This window comes from Podarcis pityusensis (genome assembly GCF_964106645.2).
Source record: "Podarcis pityusensis genome assembly, chromosome: 5".
Taxonomy (NCBI): Eukaryota; Metazoa; Chordata; class Lepidosauria; order Squamata; family Lacertidae; genus Podarcis; species Podarcis pityusensis.
Window position 1 is genome coordinate 63208187 of NC_138032.1, and position 24333 is coordinate 63232519.

Genomic DNA, 24333 nt, shown 5'->3' on the forward strand with positions numbered 1-24333 from the left:
TGCGCTTCCCATACATACATACATTTTTTTTTCATACAACGTAAAGACCTGTGCACAAACTCCTGCCTTTGCTCTAAACACTTTGCCACCAAATCTCAGCCTGACATTTTATTTTGTTTTAAATCTTGCCACAGGCTTTTGCCGGGCGTGGGAGGAAGAGATATCTGTATTAGACTAATGACTAATGAGGTTCGCGTCAGAAGTAGCCCAGAAGTCCTTTCTACAAAACGGGAACGGACTGCTCTTAGATTAGTGGTCTATGTTTCATTTTGATCCTTGCGTCGTCGGATCACGCCGTCAAAAACGTAAGTCCGCTTCCTGGGAGGAAATAATAAACGAAAAGAGGGAGAAAAAGTCCCGTGTTGCCCTGCGCGCCTCCTCCCTTCGCGCTGATTGGCCGAGGCGCGAAGGAGCGAGTCGTTCAAAGTAGGCGAGTGTGGAGGCGCTTTGGGCGCGCGTCTCGTTTGAGGCGGTTCTTCTTGACATTCGCCGGTCCGAAGCGCTTCTTTTTCCTCCGGGAGCCGGCGGCTTTTTTTCTCCTCTCCATCTCTCGCGGGCGTTTCGGCCAGCCGGTGGAGCTCGCAAGTGCGGGGACCCCCCTCCCGCAGCCGTTAAAGACGAAACGGGACTCGAGCGGCCGCCTCCCTTCCCTTCCTCCGCTCCGCCCGCGTCGGGGTCTTGCCTGCAGCGGCATGAACATGAGTTCAGCGGGTGGTGGGGGCAAGAAGGACGAGAAGGGCAAAAACATCCAAGTGGTGGTCAGATGCAGGTGAGCGCGGCGGGGGGGGGGTCCTGCAAAATAAAAACGAAAATAAATATGGGGGATTAGCTGCGGAAGCCAAATTAGGCGCCTTTCTCGATCTTGTGCATGTAAGCCTCGCTGACTTCTCACTAGGCTTGATCCCCCCGTGATGGTGGTGGTGTGGATGCTTCGGGTATCGAAGAGATCCTTTTTCTAGGCGTTGTCGGCGATGGTGAAATTCAAAGAGGTTGGGTGCTAAAGACTGCGGTCCTGGGCGCACTGGCTTGGCAGCGCAGTGGGACATCTGAATATGCATACAGGGTTCTGCTGTTGTCGAAGAAACCCCCCCCCCCCAGTGTTTTGTAGGTTTGGGCAGAAGGTTGGTGGTGGTCCTCGGGTTGGTAGCAGGTCATCTTCCCCGTGGTTGGTCCAGGTCCATCTCCTGTTGATTGCTGGCATTTTTACGGAGAATGTTCAGCCTCGGTCTGATCCAGCAGTCGGCTTACTTACATATCTTTAAACAAGAGGGTGTATATTCAGGATCAGTTATACTTTAGCTTAGCAATTACTGGATACTTTGTGGGGAGAAAGCAAGATCCTTGATCTTGCAGACAAAACCTACACCTTTGCAGTTTTTATGCATTAAGTTGCGTTGGGATTTGTAGATCCTGTTTCTTCCTTGATGCATATTGGTCATAATGTTGGAATAAGTTCCCAGCTCTTTTTGCTTTGTAAATTCCATATGTCAAACCTAAGGAAGGCTGATGTGTGGCCAACACATGCTCCTCCGGATGTTATTAGATTCCAGCTCCTATCAGACCCAGCTAGCATAGCAGCCAAGGGGTCTTCAGCCCCCCAATAAAATATTTGATGGGCCAGCCCCCCCCCAAGACATTGCCATTCAAATGCTGTATGCACCGTGACATGTGATTGCTTATGCCGGGTGCAGCTTACCTGTTCCCTCCCCCAATATTTTATTAAAGTTGGCACCACTGCCAGCTAGCAGGGTCAGTGGACAAGAATAATGGGAGCTGAAATTAAACAGGCTGCTGTAGACAGTGGTGATGACTGTCTTGCATTATCTGCTTAAAAAAGAAAAGCATTGTGCCTCTTTTGTTATGCCATCTTTTATTCCCTCTTTCCTCTTCCCAAGAGGTTTAAGTAGTGCATGTCAATAGAAAAGCTATCAGTTCATTAAGAACAAAGTGAAAGAGATGAGATGAGTCATTTTTTTCTAGCTTGGCATAGAAAATAAGATTCTTTATTTAAGGTGGAGACAATCTTCAGCAATTCAGTTTCCACTATCTGATTGCTTGGGACAATTTAATTTCAAGTATAGTGTAAATATGTATAACATTTAAATCAAATTGTATGCTTGATATTTTCTTAGTCATATATTTCAGTCATAATACTTCTGTTGGGGGGCAGGATGAGATACTGATTCATCACCTAAATGCATAGCATACTTTTTAGTTAGCCTCTCTAAATATAGCCCCAGTAAATCTCAATGGATTTAGGGCATTGGAAAACTTTCCACAATTCCAGATTTTCCAAGAATCCCACATCACTGTAGGTGATTAAGTCCAACATTTTCCCATTTTTATTCTGTACAATTGACATTTCTTAAACTTGTCAAAGCTAGTTCAGCAAAACCAAATTTCAGCATAAAACCTGCATATATTGTGTTCATAATTCAGTGTTCAAGGTGTTAGTACTGAAGGCTGCTCCCTACAAGGCCCTTTCTACCTGGCCTAGGTGGAAAGGGCCCCTGCTCACCTTGCCCTATTTTAGGAACTCCTGGGAGACTGGAGGGTCACTGCCCTCGTGTGAGTGCTGAAGAGCCCAGGCTCACAGGAACAAACTTGGGTTGGGGCAAATGTCAAAAATGCTCTCAAATGTTTTAAATAGTTTTAAATTTGACGTGTTTTAAATTTTGGTTTTATGGTCTACTTTTTGCTCTGTTGGGGGTGGGATTAATGTTTTGTTGGGCCTGGGAATTAGTTTAATTTTTAGTATAACTGAATTGTTTTTTTGTTTTATTTTTTAATTAGTTTCTATTTTATATAGTTTGTATTCTGTTCTTAAGCTGGGAGGGTCAGGGTTACATAACACCGGTCCTGAAAGACCTACCGGTACATTGGCTCCCAGTACATTTCTGAGCACAATTCAGAGTGTTGGTGCTGACCTTTAAAGCCCTAAACGGCCTCTGTCCAGTATACCTGAAGGATCATCTCCACCCCCATTCAGCCCGGATACGGAGGTCTAGCTCCGAGGGCCTTCTCAATAGTGGCACCCTCCCTGTGGGATGCCCTCCCATCAGATGTCAAGGAGATAAAGAACAACACAACTTTTAGAAGACCTCTGAAAGTAGCATATCCACTGTTTACAATCTTGTCAGCCTTGTGTTTGCTTGGAGCTAGATTAGTGCATATGCAATTTGAGAACAACACTTTTACCGTTTTTTAAAGGCCCTTCAATGCAGCTGAGCGCAAATCTAACTCCTATTCTGTGGTGGAGTGTGAAAATGGAAGGAAAGAAATTTCAGTTCGCACTGGAGGGGTGATGGATAAAACAACAAAGAAAACGTACACATTTGATCTGGTAAGTATCACTATTTGGTTGGCTTCCTAGCATGTCTTAGCTATCTTATCAGTTTTGAGAATTTAGGGCAGGAATCATAGCTCAGAATAGAGCATATTCTTGGTATGCAGAAGAGTCCAGGTTTGATCCCTGACATTGGGATAAGGTACAACTGGTTAGACAGTCCTTTTGCCTTAAGACCCTAAGGATTCATTTCCAATCTGAATAGACAAGATATGAATAGACAAGACAATCTGAATAGACAAGACATGAACTAGACAAGATAATACTAGGACCAGATGGACATATCTGATTTGAACATAATGTAACAATTTGATTTAGTGTTGCCTACCTTGGCCCTTGTGTGTTTCCCATCTGTTCTACTCTACTAGTACAGCTGTGAAAAGGAGATCAGAAGCTTTTGGTCCATTTTTAAACTATGAAACTGAAGTTAGTCTTGACGGTGCTATAGGGAACCAAGCCAGAACCATAAACTTTAGTTTGAAGTTGGCTGCTTCAACTATAGTTAGGACTCATGACTTATTTGGGTTCAGACATGATCATAAACCACACTTAGTGAAAAATGGAGGCAACAGTTTCCAGCACAGTTGCACCAGAGGAAGAAAATGCAAGAAGCATATGAGGCTGGTGCTCATTCACAGAACACTGAGCCCTAAGTGAGCGTCATGTCTGAATGAGCATACTTCTTGAGCTAGTATGCAGCACTTTCTATTGTGGAATAATATAAATTGAACTAGCTTTACAAATAATTTGCAAATACTGTATGGATAGGAGGTGGTTTGTTTGTTTTTTAAAGTCTTTTACGCTGGGAAGAATTAAGAGGTAGGTGGGAGTGGCAAGTCTTTTGTCATGTAACAGGTAACCTAAACCTACCTGATCAGCCCTATTTAATTTGCCTATAGAACATGAAATGTCCATAGAAAATGGGTATTTATTTCAAATACTTGGGGGAGAGGATGGCTTCCTAGCACAGCCTTGTAAACAAGCCCAAAAAGTGCTTAGCCTACCTGGAGTACAGGAAGAGGGATGACTCACTCCATCTCCCCTCTACCAGCATACTTACTGAATGTGGAACAAAAGTATTTCCTACCACTCCCTTCCCCCATGCCTACCATAGAAAGCAAGAGGACAGATGAGTGATCTGTTCCCCCTTCTCCATCTTGCTCACATGTCTGCATGGAATTACAGGTAGACAGTGCCTACAATTTAAAGGTTAAATACAAAACCTCAGCTTTATTTTAGAAAAGTCCTAGATTCTCCAAAACACCCATTTCCTTGAAAACCTTTGATTTGGCCAACATCTTTCCTTAAACAATGGGTGCTTACCATTTAAACTCATTTAAAACAATCTTTAATAAGGAAAAGTTCCTTTTATTACTTTTCTTTCACATCTTTCCTTCAGGTAGCTCAAGGTTGCGACTGGCCCAATGTCACCCAGTGGGTTTTATGGCTGAGGGGATTTTAATCCTGGTCTCCCAGGTGCTAGTTCAACATTACTACACCACCACACTGACTGTGCTACACCACAAAAATTTCCCTTGATTGGAAAACAATTGGAACTTCTACCACTCTTTTTGGGGGGAAGCAGGTGCAAATGGCATGAGATGACAGGCTGGGAGATGAGAATCTGTCTAAATCAGAATATAATTCTGACACTGATGAAATTATGTGGCAAGTTGGAGAGTTCCTGTTTCATAACTGAAAAACATGTAGCAATGATGCCTTGTATGAACTCTACAGGTCTTTGGAGCTCAGGCTAAACAAATTGATGTGTACCGGAGTGTTGTGTGCCCGATTTTGAATGAAGTTCTTTTGGGTTACAACTGTACAGTGTTTGCGTGAGTATCATATTTATTTTTCTTCTAACTTCATCTATATCTGTGTTCCTGAAGTTAACATTCCAAATTCCTTTGTACAGCTATGGTCAAACAGGAACAGGAAAGACCTTCACTATGGAAGGGGAGAGATCACCTAATGAAGAATACACATGGGAAGAGGTAAAATATGAGGAATTAACAAAACAGCAGAATCCTATGCATGTTTATTTGGAAGGAAGTCTTCCTGGAAAATACGCACGCACACCCTCTCCGAGTGGTGCAAGATTCTAGGCACTTTTGGAATGAGGCATAGTGGAGACTGGTGATATATGGTTTATTTATACATACAGGAACCTGAGGAGGTTCCTAGCATTACCACCCAAATAAAGTCTGTCTTCTCTCATAGCCACAGTTTTGGATTCCAACAAAAATCAAACATTGCTCTGACTCTCTTGCTTTAGGTCTAGGTCACATCACTGCAATTCAACTCTAAACTCAGGCCTTTTGTCTTTCTAATTAACCAGGGAAGGAGGCACACACATTTGCCCTCTGACACAGCCACTCCCTTTGTTCCCTTAACAGCTCATACTTAGCAGGCCATTACCAGGCTGGCCTGGCTATTCCAGCAAGTGAATTGTGATGGATCCAGGAATTGGATGTGGGGCTCAGGAATATAGCCTAACCACCTCAAACTCATAACATTATTTTCAGTGTCTCCAGCATAAAACCATATATAATGGATTGTATTAGACACACTTGCATTTTAAAGGTGTTTGCTCATGCTAGCATTCTAGTGTCAGATTCCTAAACTCCAAAAAGAAAACCAGTTAATGCTAGTATGCTATGTTTCTTTACTTTTAATTATAGGATCCATTAGCTGGTATAATTCCCCGTACACTGCATCAAATATTTGAAAAGCTTGCTGAAAGTGGTACAGAATTTTCTGTGAAAGTATCTCTGTTGGAAATCTACAATGAGGAGCTCTTTGATCTATTGAATCCCTCTCCAGATGTTGGGGAAAAGCTGCAAATGTTTGATGACCCACGTAACAAGGTAAAAAACAACAACAACAACAACCCTGATTTGGCTTCTCCTGAAGGCTGTGGGATGTTAAATTACTTGCTAACCTAGCATTTTGTTGTGACAGAGAGGTGTCATAATCAAGGGTTTGGAAGAGATAACGGTACATAACAAGGATGAAGTTTATCAGATTTTAGAAAGGGGAGCAGCAAAAAGAACCACTGCAGCTACTTTAATGAACCAGTATTCCAGGTAAGAAACATGTCTCCATGAGAAGCATTTTGTTCGTTCATGGTATAGGTAAAGAAAAACGCCTAGCTAGCTCAGTTGGTTAGAGCATTGTTCTGATAATGCCAGGTTTGATCTTGGTATGGGACAGCAGGTCCCTTCCAACTCTACAATTCTATGATTCTAATATGTAAGAATTATATTCAATAGTTCCCTTAGGCAAGCCCCCCACCCCCGATGTTTTGGATTATGAGGTCCTTATCTGCTGCAGGCTTCATTAAACACATTGCTCCAGTTACCTCCACCTTTGGAGGTTATTAATTTATAAGGTTTACCATAAGCACCCAGGGCAGGTTACAACAATATAACATAATATTATTTATTTTATTCATTTTTATTTCATAAGTTTATGTACTCCCTTGTCATCCAAGGAAAAGATACTTGATTTTGAATTCTGTGGAATGCAAATTATAACACAATAAAATTCCACATAAGCAATAAAAGAAGCAATAAAAATACAGTTAAAAATCATAGGGCATTTAGCACAGTGCATTGCAGTTGCTACAGCAGGCGGAACAATCAAGTACTCCACTACTTAGTGTTACATCTGTCTTATTTGGTTGAGTTTTTGTAGAAAATATTATAGGAAGTTGCGTTATGTAGAATCAGACCACTGGCCCATCTTGCTCAGTGCAAGGAAGCAGTTCTGTGGGGTTTTTAGATAGGCTGTACCGAGGATTGAACCTGCGAGTGTTTGCATTAAGAATGTACTATACTATTGAGCTTACAGTCCTTCATTTTCACAGCAGTTTAGTTGTCCTGTTTCTTTGTATTTTCTCACAAGGAAGCATAAGGACTTCTGAACTCAATTCTTTGAAAATTGCATTTGAATGAGGCGATAACACAAGCTCATGTCACCCTTACAAATCCAGTGTGGATCAGTGGGAGTCCGCTACTAGCCATCCAGGTTTTGGCTAGTGGGGAAAGAAGGCTCAAGCTGCCTTTCAATGCAGTTTTTCCCATGACCCATAAGCCTTCTCCCTTTCCAGGTTCTATGCCCCCAGAAGAGTCCCATCTAACAGTTTGAATCGGGCCTTGAACTTTCTGCCCACTTATATGGAAGAATGCATTGGAGGCAGGAAACCAGCAGGTGGCGCCAGAGCCACCAACACAGAATACTTCCTGCAGCCCTACTTGCAATAAGAAACAAAAGGCTTTATTAATGAAGCTTTGTGAAAGAGAAGGTGCTGTACTGTAGCTGAGAGATTTGCAGAGCTTGGAAAATGCAGTGGTAGAACATTTCTGTCCTGCTGTTTGTGGCAGCACATATTCTGAATTGAAGAAAATCTGTAAAATGAGCCAATTTAGCTTCTACTTTGAGTTGACTTGATGTAAGTGAATGCTGGGTCTGTGTGTGTGTGTGTGTGTGTGTGTGTGTTTTAAATGTCCACTGGAATATTTATCTGAAATGCTTCACTCTATTTGCAGTCGCTCCCATTCGGTGTTCTCTGTCACGCTACACATGAAAGAAACGACAACAGATGGTGAAGAGCTTGTTAAAATTGGGAAGCTAAACTTGGTAGGTGCCCATTCTTGGGATTAACCCAAGAAGAGATTATATATAGGAGCAACAAAAAATGAGGGGTGGGGGACACAGTGCTGCTTTGAAAACTGAAAACTCTTACTGAATGTTTTAACAAAGTGATCTGCTTAAAATGTGTGTCTTAAGAGACCATAGGTGCTAGGGCAATGCACCAGTCTTGCCCAAGGCCTGAATCCAGAGCCAAATGGAGCTTATTAAGAGGGCCTCCGATAAGTTCGGCACAAAAACCATTGATGGCTGCGAGTTTGGTTGGATGGGCCCTGAATGATCTGTGGGTGTCAAGGAATGGGCAGGACATCAGGCAGAAAGGAGAGGCAAGCAAGGTGGAAAAACCATGGGGAAAGAGCCAAGACTTCTCTGATCAGTGGCTGCATCTTCATGGGAGAAGGTAGACTGAATGTCGCAGCTCCCCTTCTGCCTGACACCCCTCAGGATCCATGTATCAATTTTGTGGCATATGGATGCTGCACAGAATTGGATGTGTTAGCTGGTAAGCAGAAGGTGTTCTCTTGTGTGTTGCCATTGCCTCCCCTGGCTCTAGTTTGAGACCTATTTTAAATATGTGTTAAAATTGGGTCTTAAAACCATTAGTCCTGCCCCTGGAATTGTTTTGGGGGCAGATCCAGGGTGGGTGACCCCCAGGGCAGCAGAAGGCAGATCAGGGATCTGCATACACTCCTAGCAGATAGGCATGTAGCACAGGAGAGTTTGGCTCATTGCAAAAAGTAGGTCACACTTTACCTACTTGTGTTGGCTTATTAGACAATTTGAAAGTAAGGTCTCACTTATGACTGTCACAGCTTATTAACCTAGCCACGGTATTGCTTCCAGGTTGATTTGGCAGGAAGTGAGAATATTGGTCGTTCTGGAGCGGTTGACAAAAGAGCTCGTGAAGCCGGAACTATCAACCAGTCCCTATTGACTCTGGGAAGAGTCATTACCGCACTTGTTGAAAGAACCCCTCACGTTCCGTACAGAGAATCTAAGCTCACTAGAATCCTGCAGGACTCCCTTGGAGGGCGCACAAAGACTTCCATAATTGCTACCGTCTCTCCAGCATCGAGCAATCTGGAGGTAAGGTGCTTGCCTTCAAACTCTGTTAGTGGCTGAAAAGAACCTTGTTTCAAGATAACTTGAGTAATTGCGTGGCCTTCCAAGACTTCATCACTGGACTCCTAACCTATTCTAGGGAGACTCTGTGTATGCTGCAGGGTACGGGTTAGGGCATGCTAATCTAAGCCTTCCTACAGCATTGTAAAACTGGTTCAGAACATACAGATTGCTGTGGATGATAGGAGATAGGTTGCTGGTAAAGCTACAATGTTTGGTTGATTAAGGAGCTACATTAACTTGAAAATTCTCAATTCAGTAAGGTTCTGTCTCCATAGAGCAGGAGGCTTAAAAAAATTAATACAAAAAAACTATCACAGAATTGTATCACTCTATTAGAAAATAGAAAATATCTGTTAGATAATGATGTCTACCTCTGACACAAGCAGGAATGCTTCCTCCAGGAGGATTTCAGGAAGGTTAGCCTATTAAATCAAAAACAACAGAGTCACATGGCACCTTAAAGGCTAACAAATTTCATAATAAAAATTGTTCTTTTTTTAATGGTGCCACAACCCTCCTTTTTCTTCTGAGTTGGTGGTTGCTGTGACATGTGTATCATCTGTATACCACTTTTCTTTAAAATGCATGTTATTACACAAATGTGCAGATTTTGTCAACTTGAAAACTCAAATGATTAATCAACCATGATTTATTTTAAACGGAGTTACAGCCCTGATGTAGGCAGGGCTGATTAAAGTTGGTAGGATGCACAGCAGATTACAGAGTGAGATGTCATTTCTCTATACAGAAATTCAACTTTCCCCATTGGGATTGACTAGTGGAGATTGATTATATGTTTATAGGCATACTCTTGCTGAAACAGAAAACACTTACCTGTCACTTTTATATCTTTTGTACAACAGGAAACTCTGAGTACTCTTGAATATGCCCACAGGGCTAAAAATATCATGAATAAGCCTGAAGTGAACCAGAAACTCACGAAACGGGCACTCATTAAGGTTCAGTATAATTTCATTATGTATAAGTTCTCTTCAGATCTTACCTACTGCATTGCAGGGCAGATCTAGTTCAATTAGTTGCAATACGAGACCTCTTGAGATTGGGTTTGCAAAGGCCAGTCAGCTTGGAGGATACATATCAACACTGTACTGATGTTTCAACAGGAATATACAGAAGAGATTGAACGTTTGAAACGAGATCTTACTTCTGCACGTGAGAAAAACGGTGTCTACATTTCTGTGGAAAACTATGAGTGAGTGCTTTGAAAAGAGCAAAGCTTGGCCGCTGTGGGTCAGCATGGCATCTTCGTTTCTTCCTCTAATCATGAACTCAGGTGGTTAGTGATAATAGGATTGGTGCCAAAAGCCAAAAGGGAGGCTTCAACATGAGAAGATTTTATACAAATCCAATCTATTTTTTAAAAAAATTAAGAGTACCCCCCCCAATAGCCCAATGAGAACAGGCCATGCTCAGTAGCTAATGGATATTGAGCGATGGTTAGAAAAGAAGAAATAGGAACACGTGCGAAGGAATGAAATGGAATATTATTGAGGAGGGCTCAGCTAACTAGAACCGTGAGTAAGGAGCACTAATGGTAGAAGGTGAATGTACACTGAGATGTTTTGTTTCTGGTCTTGCTTATATCCTCTAAAAATGAACTCAGGTTATTGAGTGCCAACAGGGTTGGAGCTGCAACAGTGCCATTGAGGCATCCGCACGCTCTGGTGAAACCTGAGGTATGCAGAAGAGTAAAACGCTTCTTTAAAAATTCCCCAAAATGACAGTAACACAATGATGACCAAACATGTTCTGTGGCCTTTGACAGCCACAGATTGCTGAGTGTCAGTTGGAAAAGGAAAGGGGGGGGGAGTATGAATCGACCACTGTGAACCCCTTTGCAGTTTGTACCATCTTGAAGGAGCGTGAAGGTGATACACTTACAACGTTTTGTTGCAGGTTCTGCTTGTCTAATATGCTGCCTAGGCAACATTCCTGTACATAATTATTTTGTTTTAAGTACCACACTCCTATCTATATATTAGAATGCCTAAAGTACAGTGTAAGTTACAGGCCACTTGCACTTATTTAATCTCAGAGACTTCATTGTAAATGGGCTGCTCCCATATCTTAAGAAGAAATCTGTATCAATATTTAGTGATAGAAGAAATTTAAAATCATAATAGCATTTAAACAGGGAATTTCCAGATATGTCTTTCTTTCCTTGCTCTTACAAATATTTAATTGTCTTGCGCAGGCAGAGTCAACTTGTTCAGTGTTCACCATACGTAATTTTTTTTTAAAAATTTAATTTTAGTGCTCTTAATGGGAAGCTGACAGTTCAAGAGGAACAAATTGCAGAATATATTGATAAAATTGGCGCAATGGAGGAAGAACTGAAAAGAGTAAGTTGGTGGCTCCTTTTGGGAGGAGTAAGGAGGGGGTAATGTGTTTACATTCTGAAAAAGCTTTAGAATAGCTAGATGAAAATAAAGCATCTTCATATTGACATGTTCCCATCTAACCAACAGTATTCAGCATGTCCAGGAATGGACAATGTTGGTAAGAAAAAGGAGACAATAATGTACTTTACTCACTTGATGCAATATATTTAAAGCATTGTCAACTTTTGTTCACGTGAAAACTTTTCTGTGAGATGCAAATTAAATTTGTTGAAGCTGATGTAACAAAGCAGTCTGACAATATCTCCATTCAGATGCAACAACAAACCATGGCTTGCTGTTTTGATAATCATTAGCAGCAAGCTTTTCCTTCCTTGGGTCCCTTCCTTCAGGTGGTCCCGCCCACCTGACAAAGTTCACCCATAGGTGGGGAGAAATAAAGAGTTGGGCCAAAGACGTTCCCCACCCCTGCTCTAACAGCTCATAGTATTTCTTTCAAGTGTTTTTTAGCTGTTTTTGGATTACTTTCAATTTCAGGTCACTGAGTTATTCACAGTTCATAAAAGTGAAATGGAAAAGTGCAAGACAAACCTGCAGGTTAGGGAAAAAGAGCTGGAAGACACACAGAAGCACTTGGAAACAACCAAGGTTCTTCTTGAGGAAGAAGTGTATATAGCATCAGCTTTGGAGAACACAGAAGAAAAACTTCATGGCACTGCAATTAAGGTTAACAAAATTCACACTCCCAAGTTCCCCCCTCGCTAGCACTTGAATGGGCAATACTGTTATAATGTCATGATTATAACTTACGCTGTCGGCGTTGCATAGGTTTTCAGGCTGCTTTCAAAATCTTGAAGTGCATCCCAGACCATAAGAATGATCTGTTAATGATTTGGGATAAAAGTGGAAGAGAATGGTCTACTTCTCTCATGAAGGGAATCCAGAGGGCCAGTGGCATGCACTGTTCATGTGTTCAGGCAAGGCTTGTAGAGCCTTTTAGCCGCTCAAGAGTTACCCTCTCGGCTTTGCCTTTTCCTCACTGAAGTATCTTGAACCTTGGGCATGGAAACTAGCCATAGACATAGTGACTGAAGCTTCAACACCCCACCCCTTCCATTTCTCCTTTTATTTTGTTTGGAAGGTCTTTTTTGTTTGCTGCTGTTTATGTGTGTTTTAGCACCATGCTCCGCAGCAAAAGGCACAGGGTTGCCTTGGAATGAAGCTTTGAAGTTGCTAGAAAATAGTCTGTTCCCCAGCAAGCTATCTGAACTCAATAACTCTTTTGAACTTTCACTTCTGGACCCCAGTAATTCCATGCAGCTTGGGCCACCTCTAGTTACAGCACTAGCTTTTTCATGTGTTGCATGTTGGCACTTGCTTAAAAACTGAGTGTTGGACTGCACTGCAGAGTCTGCCCCTGATACCCAAACACTAAACTGCTTAAACGTAGGGGTTTAATATGACCGAGAACACAATTGTGCGAGAGTCTGGACTGCATGGAAGCCATGTGTGAGCAACTGTTCATACACAGGTTTTCCTTTGGGTGCTCACACTAGATGCTATCTTCTACAATTGCTTGTTTGATTTGAAGGTGGCTTAACATTTGCGACTGGACTTAACTGTCAGGGGTCCTTTACGTTTACCTTTACCTTTACCTTTTTAACATCACCTAATCTGTACTGATTTTGTAATCAGTGTGATGCGAACTGAAAACTGTCAAAACCTTTCTGCCTTAGCTGCTTACTGCTGTTAAAGAAACAACCACAGATGTTTCGGGTCTGCATGCAAAATTGGATCGTAAAAAAGCAGTTGAACAGCATAATGAGGAAGTCCAAAAGACATTTGCAGACCACATGAATGCCTTCTTCTGCGATATGAAGAACTCCATCAATGAGAATTGTTGGAAACACCAACAAATGCTGGACTCTTACACTTCTTCGGTTGGTAAGTGCCTTGTTTCATCTTTCTGTGCAGCAGTCGTTCAGAAGACCTCCCTTCCCCTGAAACTGAATTTGGAGTCAGACTTGTTCCTGAAATCATGGGGAAGACTGTCCTGTTGAGAAGTGACTCACTTAAACTGTGGCGCCCATCTCTCGGTAGGTGATCTTCTGTCTGCCAATTCTTCAGCTTTTGGAATTACTGCATCAGCTATAATTTCAGCGTTCGGCTCTCTGCAGGAGATGGTTTCCACTGAAGTTTCTCTAGCTTCTGAAAAGATACTGAATCAGGAGTCTCTGACATCTCAAAATAAAAATGATCTCCGGAAACTCTTAGTAAGTATAAGTGCCATGGGCAGTAACACTTCTAAATAATTATTGAATTTTTTTTGTAAAATATAATGATTGCTTGAAATGGACAGTTGTGTGGAAATGTAACTGATAATGGCTCTCTAAACCAGGGAAGGAGAAGCTCTGCAGTCAGCAAAAGAAATGACGTGTAGAAGCCACTTACTGATGTTTTGGATGGTTCTTGTTCAGCCTCATTCCCAGACATTCCCTGTTCCTTGGCAGAGTGGCATCAGGGAAGAAGCTAGGAAAGAATATAGCCAGCTGCTGTAGGGAAAAAGCTTTTGAGTTATAATAGAAAACAAATAATACAGTCATCCAGCAACTGATCTGCTGCAAATGACCCATCTACCTCATTGTGACAGGTGAGGTACTTGGTCATTGGGCATCTTGGGAGTTGCCTTAGCTCTCAAGCACAGTCTTGCTCAATCAGCTGCCACCCTTCTGTACATCCTTGACCATTCTACCATACTGTAGTATAGTTATAGTAGCCATTTCTGGAGCCAGGTTACAGCTGCCCTTGCTTTAATTTTTGAGCCAACATGGCTTTTGAACAAGAAGCCATCGGTGGTTTTGAGCTGTAACATTTCCTTTTCCACTTCCCACAACAATCAGTTTTCTTACTGAACTCAAAATGATTTAAAGTAGAAGAACTGTCTTATACCCCACAATCTACTCTTGGTTCTAGGAAGAGCACACATCAGGATTGGACCAAGCCTTGAGGAGTCTGTCACCTGTGTTGAAATTTGTTCTGAATCTGAACTCTCAAGTTCATGATAATTTGCATAAATATTCATCCCTGGCTGAAAAGGTAATTTTTGAACAGCTTCTGCCATATCCTGAACTATTGTACTCAAGTGTGTGCGAAAGTTTCTTTGATATAAAATATATATAACAGCAACATCAATAATATTTTAAGAAAGTATCTAAGCCAGGTAGTGAAATTCTTTCGCGTTGTGAATTGATGGTGCATTGTGTGTGGATGTGTACAGAGATTGTGTGGCTGGAGTAATTTTTAAAAACCCTACTACAAGTCCTAACATTGGTGTATTTCTGAACCTTGATCTATCATTTTCTTGTTTATAGATGACAGGTTATAGAGAGGAAATGACTATATTCTTCCAAGACCATTCTCTTGCTTTGAGTAAACTACAGGAGGACATTTCCCAGAAGCTGGCTCAACTTCAGCATGATTGTGAGAGCTTACAGGAAGAGGTGGTGTTGTCTAAGGTGGCCCTTAAAAAGGTATCTCTGCTTTTTGCGGCACAATAAGGAATAGGCCACGTTAGTCTCTGCAGCAGGTTCTCAATGCAATCAGACAGAGGCAGGCAGAACTGTGACCATGGTTGATAGGCAAACTGGACTGGACAGGGTTGTTGGTTCTGGTGCCCTTCACCTTATGTTTCTAGTTGTGCATTTGCCATCCTGTAGAGGTGGGGAAAGTCAAGTTGCAGCTCTCAACTTCAGGTTCCATTTAAATGCTGCAATATGCAGGAGAAGGGCATATAACACAGCCTATTTAGCCCTTTTTTGTCTTGAGCAATCCATACAAGCCACAGTTCTTTGTATGGGAACTGGAAGTTTATCTGTTATTTCATAGGGTTCATTTAAGAAATAAACACTTGTTTGTGCACCCTGCAGCTGGGGGAGGGGGTGTTTCTGTGCACTTCACTCTCGTGTGCTGTGTTCCCTCTGCACTGCCCCCCCCCCCCAATTTGTAACAGGGTTAGTGTGTTCTGCAATATGGCCTAGATGCTGCTGTGTCATGAATTTCAACATGCTGCCCTCGATACCTTCCTGCACAGCAGTGTGCAGTGAAACCATGTGAGAGCCAGCTGGCTGCACCCTATTTAGGTAGATGAAGGAGTTGAGTGTTGCGCTCCTAAATGTGCATCTGAGAGAGGGAAACAATGAGGTGTTAGCATGCATAAGAGCATATATTCAACAAAAAGGAGACTAATAGTGCTGGAGAAGAGTGTACTTAAATATAGGTTCTATTATCTGTAGGAACAGATGTTATTTTTGAATATGCTTGTCTGCCTAATGTACAACTTGTGTGGTGCAGCAGGTAACTGTCCCCATTCCTAATTCACGAGCTCCTGTCGAGGGCCTGAAGTTACATGCAGCAGAATATTTGAAATGTTTTGCCATGTTCATCAAAAAGTACACTGGCTTTCTTTTTATGCTGTGGCTCTAAAAACCAGTAGATTTGTGTTTTAATTCTCTGCATTTGTTCTAGGCCTCTTCCCAGCTTCTTGCTTCTCTGGGCCTGCTAGAGCAAGAAACCCAGCAGAATCTAAGTGAAGTGCTGGAGAAAGGTGAAATGGTGAAGAAGAGTATTGGTGCTGCCCAAGAAAGCATAACCTTGTAAGGAAGCTCTTCAACTTGCTTATCGCTTAAATGTCTTTTAAAGGTTACGCACATGTTCCTTAGGCTTACCCTGCAATAATTTTGCAGGTAGGCTATGTAAGAGTTCAGATGTGTGAGCCTTCTAAATGTAGAAGTCTGATTCTAAAAATCTCAAAACCTAAGCATGCTTGAATGCAGCACCTAGTAATAACTGACTGACTTATTGTACATTTTTTGGGACTTGCATTAATTAGTTGTGACTGCTATGAACTTAGTAATGAGTACTTGTGGGAGTTGAATGAATAAAACTTAAGTTTAGGACTGCTTCCAAACTATTATCAAATGGTCTAAATTAGTTTCTGAACAATGTGGGTGCCTGACCTATTTTTGTGGTTAGTTGTCCAAAGGTTATATATTTAATAAAACATAAAATCAGAGAGCTGTTGGTAGTTGTAAGCTGTGGTGTGCCTGCTGGATGAATGAAATAAAACTTCGTGTAACAGAGTTGCCGAAGGTTGTTTCTTTTGCTACATTCTTCAGCCTACCCTTAAGGATACTCATTGATGCTGTCACAATGAAACACTGTATTTATGATTAGGCTTTCTCCTACAGAGGGCCCCCAAAATTACTAGTTACTGTATCAAGAAAGGACTGTAGCTCAGTGCTTTTGAGCACGCGTAAAGGTAAAGGTACCCCTGCCCGTACGGGCCAGTCGTGTCCGACTCTAGGGTTGTGCGCCCATCTCACTTAAGAGGCCGGGGGCCAGCGCTGTCCGGAGACACTTCCGGGTCACGTGGCCAGCGTGACGAAGCTGCTCTGGCGAGCCAGCACCAGCGCAGCACACGGAAACGCCGTTTACCTTCCCGCTATAAAGCGGTACCTATTTATCTACTTGCACTTAGGGGTGCTTTCGAACTGCTAGGTGGGCAGGAGCTGGGACCGAAAGACGGGAGCTCACCCCGCCGCGGGGATTCGAACCGCCGACCATGCGATCGGCAAGCCCTAGGAGCTGAGGTTTTACCCACAGCGCCACCCGCGTTGAGCACGCATACACTATATAAATGCAGGAAAGTATCCACAGTAATAATGTGACCTGTTCAACACATAGGAAGTGATAGCCAACGCAATATGCCTGCTGTGTGCCATTAAAAGCAAGTACAGTCGTACCTTAGAAGTCAAACGAAATCCGTTCCGGAAGTACGTTCAAAAATCGAAGCATGACTTCTGATTGGCTGCAGGAGGAGCTGCAGAAGCCCTGTCGGACGTTTGGCTTCCCAACGAACATTTGAAAACCAGAACATTCACTTAGGGGTGTGTGGTGTCTGGGAGCCAAAACGTCTGAGAACTAAGCTGTTTGAAAGCCGATGTACGACTGTACTTGGATCAAAAGTTTTAATAATCTATTACTAAATCTGTTAATACAGGCAGACTACTGGCCTTGTCAACTCTACAACTTCGCAGCACAGCAGATTAACGCTGCCTCTGAATGATTTTTCACAAGAGATCAGGCAATCCAACGAAGAAAATGTTCAGATATTGCTGGAATCAGCCAGCCACTGCAGGGACCTGGACAGGCTCCTGAAAGACATGTGCCTGGAAACAAATAAGTGGAGTGAAATTGCGGCTACAAAGATGGACTCCATTGTTGATCAACAGGCAGCCTTCCTCAGCACCAGAAAGGAACACCTACAAAGAATATACAAGGTTACTTAGCATCTTACAGCCTAATGACAGACTTCCTAAAAGTACTGTACCACTTTAGGCCATGGGTGGAGAATCTCTTGGGGGTAATGTGTTGGGTGGTCAGGGGCAGTGGTGCGTGGGCCTCCTGTTTTTTCTTCTTGTTGTTGTCTACCTTCCTGTTTCTCCACCCCTTGCCACCCACAAAATAGGCCAAATACTGTAGGTTGCCCACTCTTGCTTTAGATAGACAAGACCAGTCTGTGGCTAGCATATATAAAACATCTTGGATTGGATAAAATTTGGGTGTGAAAATTACTTGATTCTCAGTCGAGAACAGTTGGAAAGGCTGGGCCTATTCAACATCCAGTATTTGGGCAAGGTTGGGGAGAGTTGCCCATCTTTACATGGAAGAATTCAAACACATTTTGGCCCCCTCTGCACTATACATTTAAAGCAGCACCCTACCACTTTAAACAGCCATGCCTTCTCCCAATGAATCTGGGAAATGTTAGCTAGTTAAGGGTACTGGACCCTGTACTCCACTCACAGAGCTATAATTCTCAGAGTGGTTTAACAGTTAATCCCTCTTCTCTGGGAATTGTAGCTCTGTGGGAAAAATAGAGGTCTCCTAACAACTCTCAGCACCCTTAGCAAACTACAGTCTTTGGGGGAAGCCATGGCTGTTAAAGTGGTATAATGCTGCTTTAACTGTGTAGCGCAGATGAGGCCTTCTGAGAGTTTGATCACAAGTGGCAGCGCTATCAGATTTGGCCACCTGATATTGGTGAAGGCAAATGAAGTTGCAGTACCCTTGCTTTGAGCTCCAGTTGTGCCAGGATGTGCAATCATTTCTGTGTGCAGTGTGATGTGCTTTCAAGCGCAATATAGCGCTTTTAGAAAATGTTCGCCCTCTGGCCTGATTCTGGACCAACTTTTTCTAGTCAACCTTCCTGCCGAAGCAACAGGACCTGGTTCACATGATACATTAAAGCATAGTTAAAGCAAACTAGGTGGTTCAGGATGAGCATGCAGCATGCTGGGGCACATTGCTGAAATTGGAGTGCTTCATTCCTTCCCCACACCTGCTGCTGCTTATAATTTGACAAAGAAGTCAGGAGACGTCTGGGCAGTGCCACTAGTGGTTTTCCAGAGTTTTAGAAGCCTTTGTAGAGGAGAACTGGCAAAGAAGAAAGCTTAAATATTTTTGCTACCTGGAAGCTAACTTGGTTTTCTGAGAACATGGACCTTTGTATGTATAAAACCAAGCTTAAGCCCTTTTTGTCCAGCATTATATTTATTAATTCCACATTTTGTAAAGAAAGTTCCTAGTATTAAGCTCATCTAGGAGTTTTCGTGAATTAATTAGGAAAAAAATAGCTGTGTATGCGTGGTGTTTAGATTTCTTACAGTGGTTAGTAGGAACCATATGATAAAAAATGAAAATGTTTACCAGTTGCTACAACTCTGGAGTGTTTTAAGACTTGCATTTTGCTTTCAGGATTTAGATGAGAATTGCAGCTCATCAATTGCTAAGGTCACAGACCATATTACAGGACAAAAAGATACTGAAGCAGAAGCCCTGAAGAGGCTCCTTGACAGGATGAGGAATGATAAGAATGTGCTCCTGAAGCAGAAAGAGATACTCCTTGAAGAAACCGAGGATGGGTCAACTCGCATTAATGGCTTCCTGAAGGAGGAACTTAAAGTGGATGTCCCAACAGGTATTTGGAGGGAAACGATGAGTCATGGAGAAATCCAAAAGTGTGTGGAATTTAGCAGCTTTTCTGTGCCAAAAGACGGCGGTTTTAGTGTCACTTAAACTTACTTTTCTCCTGAAGGAGCCACCCCAAAAAGGAGAGGATACCAGTACCCAGTGACAGTTGTGAAAACAGAACCTCGCGATGTCCTGCTGGAAAGATTAAGGCAAAAGCAGACAGAAGTCGCAGCTACGCCCAAAGCTCCTGAAAAGGTATTTGCGGAAGTTAGAAGGGGGGAGGAAAGATGCTTCTTCAAAAGTGTAATTCTTAATGGCAGGGACACAGAAGTACATAAATAGAAGTGAAATATCTATCTCTCTATCTAATCTATCATACCGCCCTATACCTGCAGGTCTAGGTTTGGTAAGTAGCTGTAAGGGCCACATACCAGTAGTGGGCAGGGCTGGAGGCAAAAGTGCACACAGCAAGGAATGAAAGGTTTTCATTTGTCGTGTACTCATGAAACTAGCCTGTTACACAAGCACCTCCTGCCGGCTGTGCATTTAACTTTATGACGGGGCTTCTATCTGTATTCACTGATATAGCAGGCTTACTGTTGTGTTCCCAGGATGATTTGGAGGAGGAGGATGAGGAGGATATAATAGAGACCAACGGGAGCCCGCTAAGTGAAAAATCCTTCTTGGAGACAAGTGTGTGTATCAGTGGAGGAGTTCCTTTCTTCCAGGTAACTGTTGTATTTTCTGTAGAACAAGAAAATTACAAGGTTGTAACAATCTACAAGTCTGTCGGGACTAATCAGAGCTAGGAGATAGGCATAGTTCAGTATAACAGGCACACTGGAAATGTAGAAGATTAGGGATGTAGTCCTTGAACTCACTGGAACTGACTTCTGAGTAGACAAGCCTAGGGCTGTGCTGTAGAAAGTCTGGCTTCTCACGAAGAGGTAAAGTGAACTTGAATGTGTACTTGCAGTTGTCCAAAACGAAAGTGGTGCAACCCTTGTACCTTTGAAGCATCACACTTTCAAACCAAAGCAAGAATCTCTGCAGAATTTCTAGCAAAAATCCTTAGGCAGCATAAGCTTGTAGAAGATTTTAGATAGAATTGAATGAAGTATGGAATTTGGTACTGGGAAGAGAGTTAATCTTGAAAAGTAGCTTTCATTTTTAAAAACAAGAATCTTACCCTTATTGGCTGCAAATAAAACTTGGATAGCTGCTAAAATCAGGCAGTGGAGCTTCAGTGCTGTGTATCTCCTTGTCCCGCCCCATGACTAGCAGATGGAGAATAAATACAGGTAATGTTGCAAAACTTACAGGTCTTGGATGAATTTGGAGCAGGTTACATCCAGCTGTATGTTAGGTGACCAACCCGATAAATACAGTTGTCTTGAAACAAAAAACCATTGGTGTGTCCTTGGCTACTAATTTAAAGCTTTTCTAATATCTATCTATTTGTTTTTGTAACTTCAAATGCAAACAGCTTTTAATCTACTGTCTGGTAAAGAATATAATTACGAGTTTCTTTTTCTGGGTGGTGTTGGTGTGGTTCTCTCATAGATCACTGCTAAGACTTGATAATCCACCTTAAATGGCTATGCCACAGAACAGAACTTTTTTGCTGGTATTGCTGGCACCTACAGTTGTCTCAATGGGTCGCGGGTGGCACTGTGGGTTAAACCACAGAGCCTAGGACTTGCCGATCAGAAGGTTGGAAGTTCGAATCCCCGCAATGGGGTGAGCTCCCGTTGCTCGGTCCCTGCTCCTGCCCACCTAGCAGTTCGAAAGCATGTCAAAGTGCAAGTAGATAAATAGGTACCGCTCCAGCGGGAAGGTAAACAGCATTTCCGTGCACTGCTCTGGTTCGCCAGAAGCAGCTTAGTCATGCTGGCCACATGACCCGGAAGCTGTACGCCGGCTCCCTCAGCCAATAAAGCGAGATGAGCGCTGCAACCCCAGAGTCGGTCACAACTGGACCTAATGGTCAGGGGTCCCTTTACCCTTTACCTTTTACAGTTGTCTCAGAATGCAGATGACTCTCTGTAAGGTTAGTGGAACCCTGTTTTCCATATATTAAGGCATGGTTTGCCCAACAAGCCAAAAGAGATGGTAAGGTAGACTCCAGATGAGGAATGCTATTTTTAAAAAATGCTCCCCTATATTTCAAAGCTCCTTGCTGGTAAAAAATCAGCATGACAGGCCCAGACCTGGACTTGAACATTTTTACATTGTGCTAGTTTTTTGTTCACTGGAATTCCCCCCCCCCTTTAAGGGGTATTGTCCACCTGTAGGACAATCTCTTCTATCACTTCATTTTGCATTTGTTGACCCAGCTTTAAATCATCACTAAGTTGCTAGGCCAGTCTAAAATTGTGATAAGTCTACCTTTCAAAAGAGCCAAATTTCCAGTGTCATCTTCTGTGTGGTTTTGCCAGTCAGTGAACTGTGTACCGTAGTGCATACCATAAATTTTAAAACATAAAGTGGAATAAATGATCAGCTGAGCTCTTTAACCCTACAGCATAAAAGGAGTATCAAAAAGGATAAAGAGAACAGATCTGCATTGATCCTGGAAAAGACCAGGGAGGAAGATAAAGGAGACCCAACTTTTTCAAAGTCAAGATATCCATTTAGAGTACAGAACTAAGGATGTACAGCATTTGTCTTTGTTTCTTCAATGTTTCACGGCTTATTAGTTTGAGTTATGTATGTAGTACTATAATGTTGGTGTCCCAAATTAGCTGTGAAGAGAGTTTGAAAATACCAGTCTCTTAATAAATGCTTTAACTCACTATTTTTGAATTTTTTTAACACCTTATTTTCTAATAAATACATAAAATGTCCAGCATCGTTAAGCTTATTTTTCTGCAAGAGGAATCAACACACATTGCTGGGTGGGAAACAGGCCTTTTGAACATATCAAACATGTGTGCCTTATTTGTAAATTGAATTAACCTGGGTTTCTCTAACAAATGACCAAAAGCACTTTTTAGTATCAAGCCTTCCTCCCCAGATTGGCCTCTGCTCTGATGGGCTTTCTCAGTCTCAGGGATACAATCCTCATACACATAACGCATTGACTCATTAAGTGAAGATATATGGGGATGAACTCAACAGATCCTCCATCTCAGAAGAAAGCCCGAGAAGATGTTCGACTAACCCTATTGTATCTTAAGGATGCTAGATTCCTTGGCAGCAGTGTATAGAGTCATCAAACCCTGGAGCTCTGTCTCCTGAGGCTTACTCTGCATAGCACAAGAAGTCAGGTCTTCTCCACAACTGAGACCTGAAGCTAAGCCAGGACATTTGCCCCCTACAGCAGAGCACGCGTGTGGATCTTACCAAGTTCCTATGCTCCTGCTGTCAGGCAAACACTCTCCAATGGTATTAACCTATTTAGAACATTTAAGAACAATTAAAAACATCTAAAAGTATGTATGCTGCCTGTCTTTAGTATCAAGCTCCGATCACTTTTAAATTCACTCTCTCATCACCCATATTTAATCTGTTGGAATGTTCAGGGAGGCAGGAGAGGATATATTGTTTATTAATATTCCTCCTAACTTGCGCTAGCAAGTTCCTTTACTTAGCAGAGTTTCACATTCCACTTTTAAACGCACAGCGGATAACTGGTTGCAGGCTTCTGTAAGCCTCTAACTATTAGGTTCCTGGTAAGTTCCTTATATCCCTCTTAAAAGAGTAAACACACCACAATATTGTGTAAAGTATATAAAAGTAGTTTACTTACATTCAGTTCACAGTTGGATCCCTGAAGGCAGACTTAGTTACAAAGTATATACAAGTGGAGCTATCCCATATGGGGAGAATTCCAGTGTCCTCTGTTGGCTGGAAGCCAACAGAGCATCTCTAGCTAAAAACTGCTCTAACAAGGGAGGAAGTCAAAAAGAGTGCTGCGTGCCTTGTCCTTTTGCTACCTGGACAGGTAAGGTCACACCCACCTCTAGTCACATGCAAAGGAAGTATGTCCCAGCCAGAAGGAAACAGGAAGTTTTTGACTGGCTGGACCAAACATTCCCCCGCATGTCCACTAGGAAAACAAGGAACGTTGTACTTGACTGCTACTTATGTATCACATCCCACACAATCAAGTCTCATTGGTGTTTCAACCGATCTTTCTGCAACTATGCACTGACTGTGCGTTGGAGGGTGCTACATGTGCCCTTTCAGTTCATTATTTCTTTCTCGGGTCCAGGGTCACCAATAGTTTTCAAACGTAGCACTGATTCAGTAATCTGTAACAACAAATATTCAGCATTTGCTCAGATATTCGATTATATTAGGTTCTATCGATAATGTAACTCAATCCAGCAAGCTAGCACCTGAATAGGTGGCCTGAAAGCAGGCAAGGAAATTTTATTACATCTGTTAACGCGGAAGCCAGTCTTGTTCATCCCAGGTTTACAGAAGGTCATTTTATTAGCTGTTATCCATAGCTTATGTTGACAATTGATTTTCATTGTTGAACAGCGAAATTTATTATCTGCCATTTGATAAAGATAATTAAATTGGCTTTATATAGAGTTGCTATTGTAAATGTTATGCCTGCGAAATGCTCGCGTAAAACTGCTGTAAGAGTGGAAATGTGGAAAGTGAAAGCTGCTTTCATTACATTTAATGGCCTCTGAGCTTTTCTGCCCTGACTCTGATTTCACAGGTTATTACAGTGCCTATTAAAACTTGTTTTTGAGACATGGTTGTCCCTCTTGTTCTTCTTCAGGGACTGTCATTGTTCTTTAAATGAGTCTTGCCATTTTACACCACTGCAAAATTGTACAAAGGAAAGAAACGATTCAG

The 24333-nt window shown here is 42.2% G+C and overlaps 1 protein-coding gene across 3 annotated transcripts; it reads left to right on the forward strand.

Moving 5' to 3' along the window:
• Positions 1–150: 150 nt before the first annotated feature.
• Positions 151–22361, forward strand: KIF11 (kinesin family member 11). 3 transcript variants are annotated; one of them, XM_081006759.1, is made up of 22 exons: positions 151–305; positions 3211–3343; positions 5084–5181; positions 5262–5340; positions 6028–6213; positions 6308–6432; positions 7897–7987; positions 8843–9085; positions 9988–10083; positions 10249–10337; positions 11400–11487; positions 12022–12210; positions 13221–13428; positions 13585–13757; positions 14458–14580; positions 14856–15014; positions 16009–16136; positions 17543–17822; positions 19300–19522; positions 19640–19770; positions 20127–20243; positions 22040–22361. In XM_081006759.1, the coding sequence occupies exons 2-22, from the start codon at positions 3305–3307 to the stop codon at positions 22163–22165; spliced, it is 2991 nt and encodes a 996-aa protein (XP_080862885.1). In that variant the 5' UTR covers positions 151–305; positions 3211–3304; the 3' UTR covers positions 22166–22361. The 3 variants fall into 3 exon arrangements, with proteins under 3 accessions (XP_080862885.1, XP_080862884.1, XP_080862883.1); XM_081006758.1 differs by lacking the exon at positions 151–305 and adding an exon at positions 410–769 and having other exon boundaries at positions 19640–19782; positions 20142–20243; XM_081006757.1 differs by lacking the exon at positions 151–305 and adding an exon at positions 411–769.
• The last annotated feature ends 1972 nt before the right edge of the window (positions 22362–24333 follow it).